General features: G+C 41.9%; 1 protein-coding gene and 1 pseudogene across 6 annotated transcripts in view; one reads left to right on the top strand and one right to left on the bottom strand.

The window, feature by feature from the left end:
• The window catches only part of LOC105478972 (stimulated by retinoic acid gene 6 protein-like), a 79,288-nt gene that overhangs the window by 27,458 nt on the left and 39,125 nt on the right, over positions 1-12,705 (top strand). For all 6 annotated transcript variants that reach the window (XM_071078043.1, XM_071078047.1, XM_071078044.1 and 3 more), the window contains 3 exons: positions 3,482-3,557; positions 5,728-5,828; positions 9,479-9,609. In XM_071078043.1, coding sequence (XP_070934144.1) covers positions 3,482-3,557; positions 5,728-5,828; positions 9,479-9,609 — 308 coding nt within the window. The remainder of the gene's footprint in view (positions 1-3,481; positions 3,558-5,727; positions 5,829-9,478; positions 9,610-12,705) is intronic.
• On the bottom strand, positions 190-1,543 carry LOC112425838 (armadillo repeat-containing protein 8 pseudogene; annotated as a pseudogene).

Raw genomic sequence — 12,705 nt, forward strand, 5'->3', positions numbered from 1 at the left:
AGGAAATTACTACTTCAAAAAATTGTTCTCAAGGTGAATTTGAGATCTAAGCCTACTAAATTACTTTTGCACAACAGCTCCCTGTAGTCCAAGGCAACTTGTGCAAATAGAAGGAATCAAATGAAAGTAGTTTCTGTACTTTCTTAAACAAGGATGTAGGATGCTCACAGGTGCCTAGGGGCACTCTCATCATGCTAGGTACTGCTGCAGGGCCATTTTTGCCTTGTCACAAAGGTCTGAATCTGGTGGCCGACTCAGTTTGTGTAGAATATCTATGATGCCCATGTCTCATAATTTATCCTGGCATTCTTGTGAACCTTCCTCTTCATTCCATAAGAGGTTTGATATACAAAACATCACTGGAAGCTGCAGTTTGACATGTGAATGGTCCATGTAATATTTGATTTTCTGAAGGATATCATCATTGGTCATAATAGATTATTTTGCTGTTGTCTCATGTTCTATGTTGGCTAAGATGCACAATATCTACTCTTTGATCTTAAAGTTAGGTTCCCCTTCTAAAATAAGGATGACAGCTTGCATAATTTGCTTTCCATGAGTACTCATTATTTTATTATATGAGGCCAGGTCAAGAGGAGATTTCTAAGAAGTCCCAATGTCTTCATCAGCACATTAAAATCTGAATCTGATAATAACCAGAATAGCTGTTCAGTACTCAAGCTTTGTAACATGTCTGCTTTTATTTTTTGTTCAGCCTGAAATGCCATATTCATTAAAGCCCAAATTCTGCTCACTCACAAAGCAGGATTTTCACTCTTGGTTAATCCACAAAGTAGCTTTACAACTTCTGATTTTAAAATTGACTCTTTCCTTGGAGATAATTCAAGAAGATTACATACCATGGAAGATGCTACTACTAGGATTTCATCTGGTACGTTTTGTAAAACCTTCATTAAAGGTTTTTACAGAACGTGATCCTAGAAACTGTTTTGAAGCTGCTGCATAGATCTCGATAAATGGTGCATACATCTGACAGCAGGTAACTGCACCTTGACACTAGACTCAGACAAGCCAGTCACAGTTCAGTCCATCATATTTTCAGTCTCAAGACTTTTCTTCTGAATGTCTTCATCATTTGCTCCATGAGAGTTGTAGAGATTGAATGCAGCCTGGCAGAGTTCATGAGCATGTTTTAAATCATGATCAAGCCTTTTAATATCAGTGATGGCACTCAACGAGTTGGGATACTTGAAATAGTCAGCAAACATGGCAATGAGGTGATCAGTTATGCTAGCGATTCTCTGTACCTCAATATCTGGTTCAATCAGATAGGCAAGTGTCTCAGCTCCTTTAACTCTCTCCTCTAGTAGTCTCTTCTTACTGCACATTTAAACCAAATAAGGCAATGTCCTTAATACAGTTGTTATCTGTCTGAATTGCTCCAGCTCTACACGTTAAACATTTTGCTGAAGTAAACTGTATCTCAATATGCTTATCCCTCTGTAACATCTTCACAAAAATCTGTGATAACAATTCTCCATCAACCAAAACATTTACCAGGGTAAAACTGAGAAACATTTCAGTGCTTGCATTTGAACTTTGTAGAAGAGTGAGCTTAGTAGGTGAGCAATATTCTTAACTGCACCATGGCTAAATAAAATTGTTTGATGATGTGGCCCTTTACAGCAGTGTGAGATGATCCGACAGAGGTACTCCTGAATATAGTGGAACCTGCTAAGCAGTGCCTTGAGGTGCAGTATCACTGTGGCATCTGTAAACAGTAGCTCCTTTGGAGTGACAGGACTGGAGAATTCCAGTAACTTTCATTCATGGTCCAAAAGGAAGCTCATGCAGATTGGGGTCTCCAACAGGCACACCATCTTGAGCCTTCCCGCTTGGCTGCTCTCATTCTTTTTTATTCTCATTTTCTTTTATTTTTATTCTCATTTTCTTTTCTGACTAGATTATTTCAAAAGATCTGTCTTAAAGTTTCAGAATTCTTTTTCCTCCTTTCTCTTGTTATCCTCCTTTTTTTCCTCTTCCTCCTTCTCCTGTGGTCCGTTGCCAGCCCCATTCTGCTTCCACTTCTTGTACTGTGGGTATTGAGCACATCCTGAGTGCTCCTACGGTCTGTGGCCATGTTGGTTGATGCCTTTACTCTGATCTAGTCCCAGTTGCTCTCTATCTTTCAGGGTCTTCTGGTAATTTCCATGTCCCTGATAGAGCCCCTTCTTGCTTTCTAGTATGGTTATGCATTTTCTCTCTCTTTCTTTCTCTCTCTCTCCTTCCTCCCTCCCTCCCTCCCTCCTTTTTCTTTCTTTCTTTCTTTCTTTCTTTCTTTCTTTCTTTCTTTCTTTCTTTCTTTCTTTGTTCCTTTCTTTCCTTCTTTCTTTCTCCCTTCTTTCCTTCTCTATTTCTTTCCTGTCATTTTGAGGGTTTTGTATGGGGTGGGGAGACTGGAATATATGCTCTGTTTACCTCCCTAAAAGCAGAAATCTGACTTTTACAGTTCTGTCACATACCTGACAGTTTGGGTCTCACCCACCCCCTCCCCACAACTTATCAGATATTTCAGATTCATGGTTAGACATAACTGTGGAGCACTGGCGTTTTAAAGACTTACTGGGGAATATGCCATGCTTGTGGAATCCCCAGAGGAGTCCTCTTCTCTGAGACGTCTGAGGGAACAGTAGGTGCTGGCTAGGGAAAGAAGGTCAGCAGTTGGCTGGTGGATGCTGTAGGAGCTGGGAAAAGCATGAGCAAAAATGTGGACATATATGATAGAGTGTGCTGTGGTGGCTTTGTGGAGATCAGAGCAGAAAGAACAAAGTGTGGTGGGAGTCCCAGAAAGAGGCATCTCTTTGAAGAGAAGCCATAACACTACTGCCATGTGTTTTAGACATGAGACAATGACAGTCCTGTCCCACAGATAATGGGGGCTGGAGAGAACAGAGTCTGCAGTCTGTAGTCCAGTAGTCTCTCTCCTGGCCCAACAGCCCAGCAGTGGCTCAGGTGTGAGCTGATGTTTCTTGACCTTGACCAATGCTAATTTCTTGTGAAGGATGCTTTAGTCTCAGGGCCCCTCACTCACACAGCACCCTTCCAAGGCTCTGGGAGAGTGGGAAGAACCCTGATTAGGTGTTTACATGGTCATATGTCTCCCTTAAAATATGAAAAAGTAAGACATTTTATAGTATTACTTTAAAAGCATGCCAAAGTTTTATAAGCTTTGAGCCCCACAGAACTGAATTCTGCCCCTAAATGAAGGACTTAGTTCCAGTTAGCAGAGAAGTTGGTTAATAATCAAGCTGGAGAAAAAAATACGAAAGATTATTCCACTTAGGGAAGACACACTACAGGTGAGCAGCCTTGGCTCTGAGAAAGTGAAGTTTAAAAAGATCAGATGGTCTTAGCGGATGGTCTTAGGCCAAACTTCTTGACAGTGATGTTCAAGGCTAAAGGATGAATGACAACAGCAATGACTGATGATATGTATGTGATGTTTTTGGCCATTTTGCAGGACCGGGCAGTTAAATGGCACCTGTACCAGCTCGGTGGACATGGAGCTCTTCCTTCATTACTCCCTCATCCCATCAGTAAGTAAAGGCAGGGGAAGAATGAGGAGGACAGGAAAGGGCAGCTAGGCTGCTGCCAAACACAGACTCCCAAAGAGACCTGAATAGGTCAGAGGAGAGAGATCAGCTGAGTTTCCTTCTAAAATTTCTTATACTGTGTACCAAAAATATGGCAGAAGAAGGCTTTGCGGGCCCAAGAATCAGGCCTCTGGACTTTTAGGAGAGTCAAACAGGCTTTTCCAATGAAGTAATGATGGCTCTGAGGTCAGTTGGAAGATACAGTTAAGGATATCGCAGACAGAAGGGGAGAGCACATGTAGAGGCTCTGGGGATGGAGGGAGAAGGCAGAGTGGGAAGAGCTGAGAAGTTCAGCCATGGCTGGGGTGAAGAATTGAGGCAGAGAGGTCTGGGGAGGTGGGTGGGGCAGGCCAGGCAGAGCACTATGGGGCTCTGTGTTAAGTTTTGCCTTCATTCTAAGTACAGTAGGAAATAATGGAAGTGTTTCCAGCATGAAGGTGGCATGATCAGATTTATGTTTTTAAATGATCTCTCTGGTTGCAATGTGGAGATCGAGTTGGAGGTGGGGAAGAGATGAGGCAGGAAGACCAATTGGGAGACTTGCGGGGATCCAGGTGAGACGTGATTTTATCACATCCTAGATGATGATGTCAACTCCAGAAGTTCAGGAGGTGAAAACAATAGGAATTGTAATGGGCTTGATAGGAAGGTTAGGGAGAGGGGGAGGTTGAGGATGACTTAGGTTTCTAACTTGCGCAACTGAAAGGATGATGTTAGCTGCCATTTACTCATTAAGGAACATTAGAAGAGATCCAGGTTTGAGGCAGATATAAGACATACTTGGCCAGGCACAGCGGCTCATGCCTGTAATCCCAGCACTTTGGGAGGCCGAGGCAGGCAGATCACTTGTGTCTAGGAGTTTGAGAACAGGATGGGCAACATGGCAAAACCTCATCTCTACAAAAATTAGCTGTGGGTGATGGCACGTGCCTGTGGTCCCAGCTGCTTAGGAGGCTGAGGTGGGAGGATCAGCTGAGCCTGGGAGTTTGAGGCTGCAGTCAGCCGTGATTGTGCTACTGCACTCCAGCCTGGGTGACAAAGTGAGACCCTGTCTCAAAAAAAAAGACGCATACTGAAGCTCTTGATAAAAGCTTTGAGAAGCTTTCAATACATTAAAAAGAAATATCAACTGTGTAGTTGGTTAAATAGTTTTGGAGCTCATGGACAAAGTCGGTGCTGGAGATTCAAATTTAAGTCTTCTGGGTATTTATTGTCATTAAAACAAGGACATGAGGCTAGGCACAATGGCTCACCCTGTAATCCCAGTGCTTTGGGAGGCCACGGTGGGAGGATCACTTGAGGTCAGGACTTTGAGACCGGCCTGGGCGACATAAATGAGATCACCAGAGAAGATCAGGTAAGATGAGTAGCCCTTGGACTGAGCTATAAGGAACTCTGGAGCGAGGGCTGGGGTAAAGAGTGATCCAGCAGAGGATGCTGAGAAATAGTGGGGAAAAATCAAGAAAGCATGGCTGGTGAAGGCCTAGGGAAAAGAGTACTCAAAGAGGAGGGAATGATCAACACTGTAGAATGCTGCTGAGAGTTCAAGCTAGATTTGGACTTCAAGTATACATGGGACCAAGCCACAAAACGATCATCAATGACTTTGGCCATAGCTGTTTCAGCAGAGTGATGAGGGTAGAAGCCAGGGTCGGGGTTGAGGAGCCAGTGAGAGGTAAGGGAATGGAGATACAAGTGTAGACAATTCTCAAGAAGTTTCTGATAAAGGCAGGAGACAGAAAGAGCATCACGTTTGTGAGAACATGACTGAATCCACAGAAAAGGAGCAAAGAAGGCTTTGCAACCTGGTAGTTATTACTGCCTTTTGACAGATGAGGAAACTGAGGTACAGGAAAGTTAAATCTCCCTCTCAACTAGGATGTGAGAGAGACCAGATTTGAACCTACATCTGTTCAGGGCAACAAAAAGGAAAACTCAGTACAGAACATTCTGGTAGCTCAAGGATACATGCAGTCAGCCCACTGGCTCTGGAGTTTGAGGTGTCACTAATGTTCTATGCACTCTGCTAACCCACACATTTGTTTTCAGGGAGGGCTCAGAGGCCATGCTGAGGATGAACATGCCCACTAACTCTCATCTTCTCTTCTTACAGCTCTTCATCATTTTGATCTTGTCCTTCCTCCAAAGACGAGAGCATCGTAGACAGAGAGATGATACCTCTTACCTGCTGGGGAACCGCTTTGGCATTATCATGTGAGTTCAGTCAACCCCTACAGCTTAGGGTACCCTGTGGTTGGAGCCAATGCCAATTATGAAGTCAGATAGCTACCAGGACCTCTCCTCCACCTCTATCCCACTGTGCACAGCCCTGCCTCTCCATGCCCCAACCCAACCAAAGCTCTCGGAGTTCAGAATTAGTTTCCAAGCCGTTGCAGCTATCAGCACCCAGGGCTGCTCAAAGATGCTTAAATCGTCTCACAGAGACTCAGCCTACTATGGAAAAGACCTTCCCACACTTGAGACTATGGCTACCTCAGGAGGCAGGAGGGAGAGAGCTCCCTGTGACTGGAGACAGCAAAGCTTCTTGTTAGGATGGCACCGTGGGTCATGCGCCAGGAGAGCTTTCAGAGCTTTTCTAGCTCTGCCATTTTGAGTCTCTGCAGCTCATATCACATTCTTCCTTGAGTTCTGATTGTTCGTGTCTCTGTTTCATCACTTCTTGTCATCATCTTCATCATCATGCAGTTAACATTTATTGCACACCATCTGTGACCCAAGCACTGAACCATTTGCTTTGCCTACATTATTCTAACAAATCTTCTTGCCAATCTAGCATGGTAGAAGTTGTTATCCTCATGCAAGGAATGAGAAAACTCAAGCTCAGAGAGGTTAAGTGACCTACCCACGGCCACACAGCTAACAAGTGACAAGAGCTTTAGCCCAGATCAGCCTTATATTCTTTTGAATCCCTCCAGTGTTATAACTTGAGTAGGCTCAAGCTGTGGACATGCTGAGGTCTCAGCCAAGGGCTCTGGAGAAGAGCGAGAAAGCACAGATGTCAGAACTGAGGCAAGGGGTGACCTGAGCTGCAGGTGAAAGATTCATTCTGGATACCACCCATTGGGGCAGTCCACACTTTCCAAGCTGCCAGGTCTGAGACCCATGGGTTGAGGCATAGAAAGAGACTGAATTGGTGGATAAAGACCTTCAGTTCTGCCCTAGGCATTTAACATGTAGGGCCTGGCACAGGACTTTATAAAAAGTAGGAGGTCCATAGCAGTTACATTCAACTGCTTTGAATTACATTGATAATGACACAATTGACTTGCTCCCTGGCTGCTTTCCCATCTAAACCCCTGCTTGTCTGATAATTTTGGCCCACTATCTTCTCTGAGCAATAACCCCTCACATGTGTGTGACACTCTGCAGATGATAAAGCAGTTCGTCATTTGCTGTCCACAATGACTGTGATAGGGGCAGGGTAGGGTATTCTATCTCGGTTTTAAAGATGAGGAAACTGAGTCTCACATAGCTCTTAAGTACTATAGCTGGGATCTTGATTACAATTTGATTCAATTAAACAAAATGCACATCCACAAACCTGCACTAAGCGCCTACTCTTTCCAAGGTCCAGTGCTAGGTCCCCACCCCAAAGGGGTTTATAGTTTACTAAACAAGTGGAGAGCCACAGTTACAGGGAAGCAGAAATTCTAAGTCAGAGAGGAAATAATATGACAGACATAGACCCTGTCTCAAAAGGGTCTGGTGTGGTGGCGCCTACCTGTAGTCCCAGGTACTTGGGAGGCTAAGGTGGGAGGATCGCTTGAGCTCAGGAGGTTGAGGCTGCAGTGAGCCAAAATTACACGATTATACTCTAGCCTGGGTAACAGAGGTATGCTGAACAGGGACATGAACTTAATGCTGAGGGGACACAGATGGGGTAGCCTCACTGGCGGTGGGTGAACAGGGAGGTTTCCTGGAAGGTGTGCTCCTTCTGCTGAGCCTTAAAGGTGAGGGTGAGTGAGTGAGCCAATGGGACTCCCTGCCTGCAGTGCCTGGCTCTCCCTTCCCTCCTGAGTTTTCATTAACGCCCATTTAAATGGCCCTTTTCATTCAAAGAGACCTTTTTCTTCCCCCAAATGCAACTGTTTCCTCTGACCTTTACAAAGCTGTCTTGGTTAGAAGAAACAGATATTCACTCAAGCTTGTTTACATTAAAGGAAGAGAAAGGATTTTTTAATTTTTTATTTATTTATTTGTTTTTTTTTGAGACGGGGTCTAGCTCTGTCAGCCAGCTTGGAGTCTAATGACATAATTTTGGCTCACTGCAGCCTCAACCTCTTGGGCCCAGGCCATCCTCCCAGCTTAGCCTCCCAAGTACCTGGGACTACAGGTGGGCACCACAACACCTGGCTAATTTTTGTGTTTTGTAGAAACAGGATTTCTTGTTGTTTCATGTTGCCCAGTCTGGTCTCAAGCTTCTGGGTTCAAGCAATTCGCCTATCTTGGCCTCCCAAAGTGCTGGGATTGCAGATGTGAGCCACTGTACCTGGTGACAAAGGATTTCTTTTTTTCTTTTTCTTTTCTTTTTTTTTTTTTTTTTTACAAAGTTAGAGGTCTCACATAAACCAATAGAACAGGCCTCATGGGAACTGGATCTCTTGAGATGGGAATCTGTGGGAGACTGATTTTTCTCTCTCTCTTTCTGCCCCTCTGTGTCACTGGTGCCTCCTCAGCATCATTCTGCCATTTTCCCCTCTGACTTAGAATCTCTGCTTCCTTGTAACCTTGGCTATCCCCTGGCATTGGCTGTGATCCCAGCTTTTTATGACTTTCCAGACAAGTACTTTAACAGCTAACTTGTTCATGTCCTTAGGGTCACAGATTCAAAATATAAGATCAGACATCTGATCAGTCCATCCAAAGACAGGCCCACAGTCTAGTCAACTGTGGCTGGGAAGGCATGATTATGTAGGGGAGGCAAAATTATCTCTCTTAATATTTTCAGCTGGGCCTGATAATTAAATTGACATAAGACAATAGGAGAAAAGTATACACATTTATTTAATGTAAGTTTTATGTGACACAGGAGCACTTATGGTGAAGTGAAGACCCAAACATACAGTTAGAGTTGAATACGTACACATGGAATTAGACAAAGGATAGTTAAGTTGTGAAAAAGTAACTAAGTTGTGCGGGGAGACTAGAAGACACGAGTTATTTAAATAAAGTCTGTACCAAATTCTCTTGGCCTCAACTTCCTGTCCCTGATGATAAGAATGTTATTTTCTTTCTGTATAGGGAGAGCATTTTTTGCATAGAAATTTCATCTTCTGTTCTTAAGAAATAGCATGAGGGTCAAAGTGATCTTCTTGTACCTGCTGTTTTTTAAACGTCTTTAACTCAAAATAGCTGATATGCCAGAGTGACATATTTTAGGGTGCCTATTATTTACTTCTTCAAGCACAGACATAGCAAACAATACCTAGACCCTTATCGGGGATATTAGAAGGAAGAATTCTCATAGAATGTGGCTGTATGAGGGCAGGCTTCCCCAAATCTCTCAGACATACATCTTGATTTGGTCCTTGAGTCATTCTGTCTGTGTCTCTTATAGATGAAACTCATCCCATTTTGCTTTCAAGGCTTCTGGTGTCCTTGCTTGTATCTCCTGCTTGTCTTGGAGCTCCTCCAGAGGAAGAGTTTTGTCCTCCTTACTTCAGTACCCTGAACTCATGCTTACCCCTAGGCCTGGCACAGTGGGCCCCATGAAATGTCAGTTGCAATGAGCAGCTGACTATTCAATAATCCCTCCTCAGGGTGGGATCGCTACTTTGGCAATGATCTGTGGGAATGTCTCAGAGCCACCTTCTGACCTCACAAACTGTTTCTGTTGTTTGCAGGCCTCTGGACTTCGTGGGCACTTTCAGTAACCGATGGTCCTATGGAATCGCCTTTGGGGCCACAGCTAATAAGGTCATGTTTTTGTTCTCAGAAGGCTACCAGCCCCTGCAGATCCCGCAGTGGGCCCAAGGTACTAGGGCTGCCTCACACCTGCTGGAAACTACATCATGGAAATTCTTGCTCTCAGAGACCACATGGCCCACGCTCTCTGGGATTAGGGGATAAACTCTGTGAATGGTCATGTTCTTGCCAGCCTGTTACTTGCCCAAGGTCAACACCTAGCCCACAAATCTTCGAAGCTTCTTTGTGGGGCTTTCCCCCAGTTACATTCAGAGGTCCTTTAGATATGATGTATCAAGTCTTAGGAAGTATGTTCTTCCTCACCTACCTGTCAAAAGCTCTCCTGTGTCATAACCATGGCTGCCTTCTTGATATTGATGAGCCCTATTCCTCCTCAAATAACAATGCTTATGTTTTTGGCCATTAGTCTGAGGTGTCATCTTTCCCCATGCCTCATGCTCCCTCTGAAAGAGTGTAACTCTAAGCTACAAGTTCACTTTTCCTTTATACAATCATTCTCAAACCTCTCTGTCCAGTACAGTTTCCTCTCATGGGCTCCAAGCCTATATGATCAAATGCCTACTAACAGGTCATTAGTCTTTAAGAAAATGCAAATGAAAACCAAAATAATATGTCATTACACACCTCTTAGAAGTACACAGTTTGAGAAGTTTTGGCAAATGTTTACATCAATGAAACCATCACCACAATCAGGATAAGGAATCCCAGAGATTTTCTCATTCCCCTTTGTAATCTCCCCTTTCGTCCCCTCTTATGTCACTGCCCTCATTTACAAGCAACCACTAATCTACTTAGTTTGCATTTTCCAGAATTTTGTATAAATGGAATCATACAGAATGTACTTTTCTTTGGTCTGGCTTCTTTCAGTCAGCATAGCTATTTTGAGATTCATACACATGTAACATGTGTTAGTAGTTTATCCTTTTTTCTTGCTGAGTAGTATTCCACTGTATAAATTGACTACAGTTTGTTTATCCATTCACTTCTTGAGTAATATCTGATTTATTTCCACTTTTGGCCATTGCAAATAAAACTGCTGTGAACGTTTGTGTACAAGTCTTTTCATGCACCCATGCTTCAATTTTCCTTGAGTAAATATCTATGAGTAGAATGTTTGGATTACACAGGCCATATAGTAGATCATACTTTTAAAGGCTGAATTACGTAGATCATATAGTAGATCATACTTTTAAAGAAACTGTCAAACTGCTTTCCAAAGTGATTGTACCACTTTAGATTATCCCCATCAGTATGAGAGTTCCAGTTTCTCCAACACTGGTACAGTCTAAATTAAATTTTAGTTTCTAAATTAAAAAAATTTAATTTTTTAAATTTTAAATTTTCTAAGGAGTGTATAGTGGTTTCTTATTGTGGTTTTAATTTGCATTTTTATAGCAACTAATGCTGTTGAGCATATTTTTATGTGCTTGTTTGCTATTTCTATACCTCCTTTGATGAAGCTTCTATTCAAATCATTTGCTATTTTCAAAAATTGGGTTTTTTGCTTTCTTTTTAGTGAGTTTTGAGAGTTTTAAAAATATATTTTGGGTATGAGACCATTATCATACACATATATGAATTGCAAATATTTTCTCCCAATCTGTGGCTCGAATTTTCTTCCTCCTAACAAACTCCTTTGAGGAGCTGACATTACTTTTGATGAAATCCAATTGACTCATTTTTTTTTCTTTTGTGGCTCATGCTTATGGTGTCATATAAGAAATATTTTTCCTAACATAAGATCATGTAGATATTCTCCTATATTTTTTCCAGAGTTTTATAGCCTCAAATTTTGCTTTGAGGTCTGTAATACATTTTGAGCTAATTTTTTTTTTTTTTTGCATATAGTGTATAGGAGGAGGTGTGGATTGAAGTTTTTATTTTTTGCATTTGGATTGCCAAATAAAAAGTATTCTAGCACTATTTGCTACAAAAGTCTGTCCTTGGTCCACTGATATGCCTTTGCACCTTTGTTGAAAAGCAATTGGTCACATATGTATGGGTCTATTCTCAGACTCTCTATTTTCTCCTATTGATCTATTTGTCTATCTTTGCACCAATACCATACTGTCTTCATTATTATAGATTTATAATAAGTCTTGAAATCAGGTGGTATTAGTTCTTCAGATACATTTTTATTTCAAAGTTGTTTTTGCTATTCTAGATTCTTTGCATTTCTACATGAATTTTAGAATAAATTTGTCAATTTATACAAATAATGCTGAAATTGGGATTACATCATTTGCACATCTTTAGATCCATTTTGGGAAAACTTATTTTAACAATCATGAGTCTTCTGACCCATAAACACAATATATATCGCCTTTTATTTAGAGTTCATTACTTTCTCTCAGCAATGTTTTGTAGTTTTCAGTGAATAGATCTTTCACATCTTCTGTCAGATTTATATCTGTTTTACATTTTTTATTGTTCATTGCTAATATATAGAAATTGATTTTTGTATGTTGATCTTATATTCTACAACCTTGCTAAACCTACTTAGTAGTTCCAGTAGCTTTTTTTCTGTAGATTGTATAGTATTTTGTACATACTACATCATATTATCTGTGAGTAAAAGCAGTAGTTTTATTCATTCTTTTCCAATATAGAGGTCTTTTATTTTATTGTTATTGTTTTTCTTAATTGCAGAGGGTGAAATTTCCAATACAATGCTCAGTACAAGTGATCCGACCAAGCATCCTTCTCTTGTTCCTCATATTAGTGAGAAAGCTTGTTTTCTAAAAAACACCGATTTTGAACAATTATATTACTATGTGTCTAATTTTCTTGATGTTTCTCATGATTGGGGTTTGTTGATCTATGCATTTTGATTTTCCTCAAATTTAGAAAAATTTTGGGCATGGTGAGGCGGCTCCTGGCTATAATCCCAGCACTTTGGGAGGCTGAGGCAGGAGGATTCTTGAGCCCAGAGTTTTGGGACCAGCCTGGGCAACATAGTGAGATCTCATCTCTAGAATAATAAAAATAAAATTAGCTGGGCATGGTGGCACATGCCTGTATTCCCCGCTACTTGGAAAGCTGAGGCAGGAGGAGCACCTGAGCCTGGATTGTCAAAGCTGCAGTGAGCCATGATTGTGCCACTGCATTCCAGCCTGGGCTACAGAGCAAGACCCTGTAGGAAGGA

This window comes from Macaca nemestrina, chromosome 14 (assembly GCF_043159975.1).
Source record: "Macaca nemestrina isolate mMacNem1 chromosome 14, mMacNem.hap1, whole genome shotgun sequence".
Taxonomy (NCBI): domain Eukaryota; kingdom Metazoa; phylum Chordata; class Mammalia; order Primates; family Cercopithecidae; genus Macaca; species Macaca nemestrina.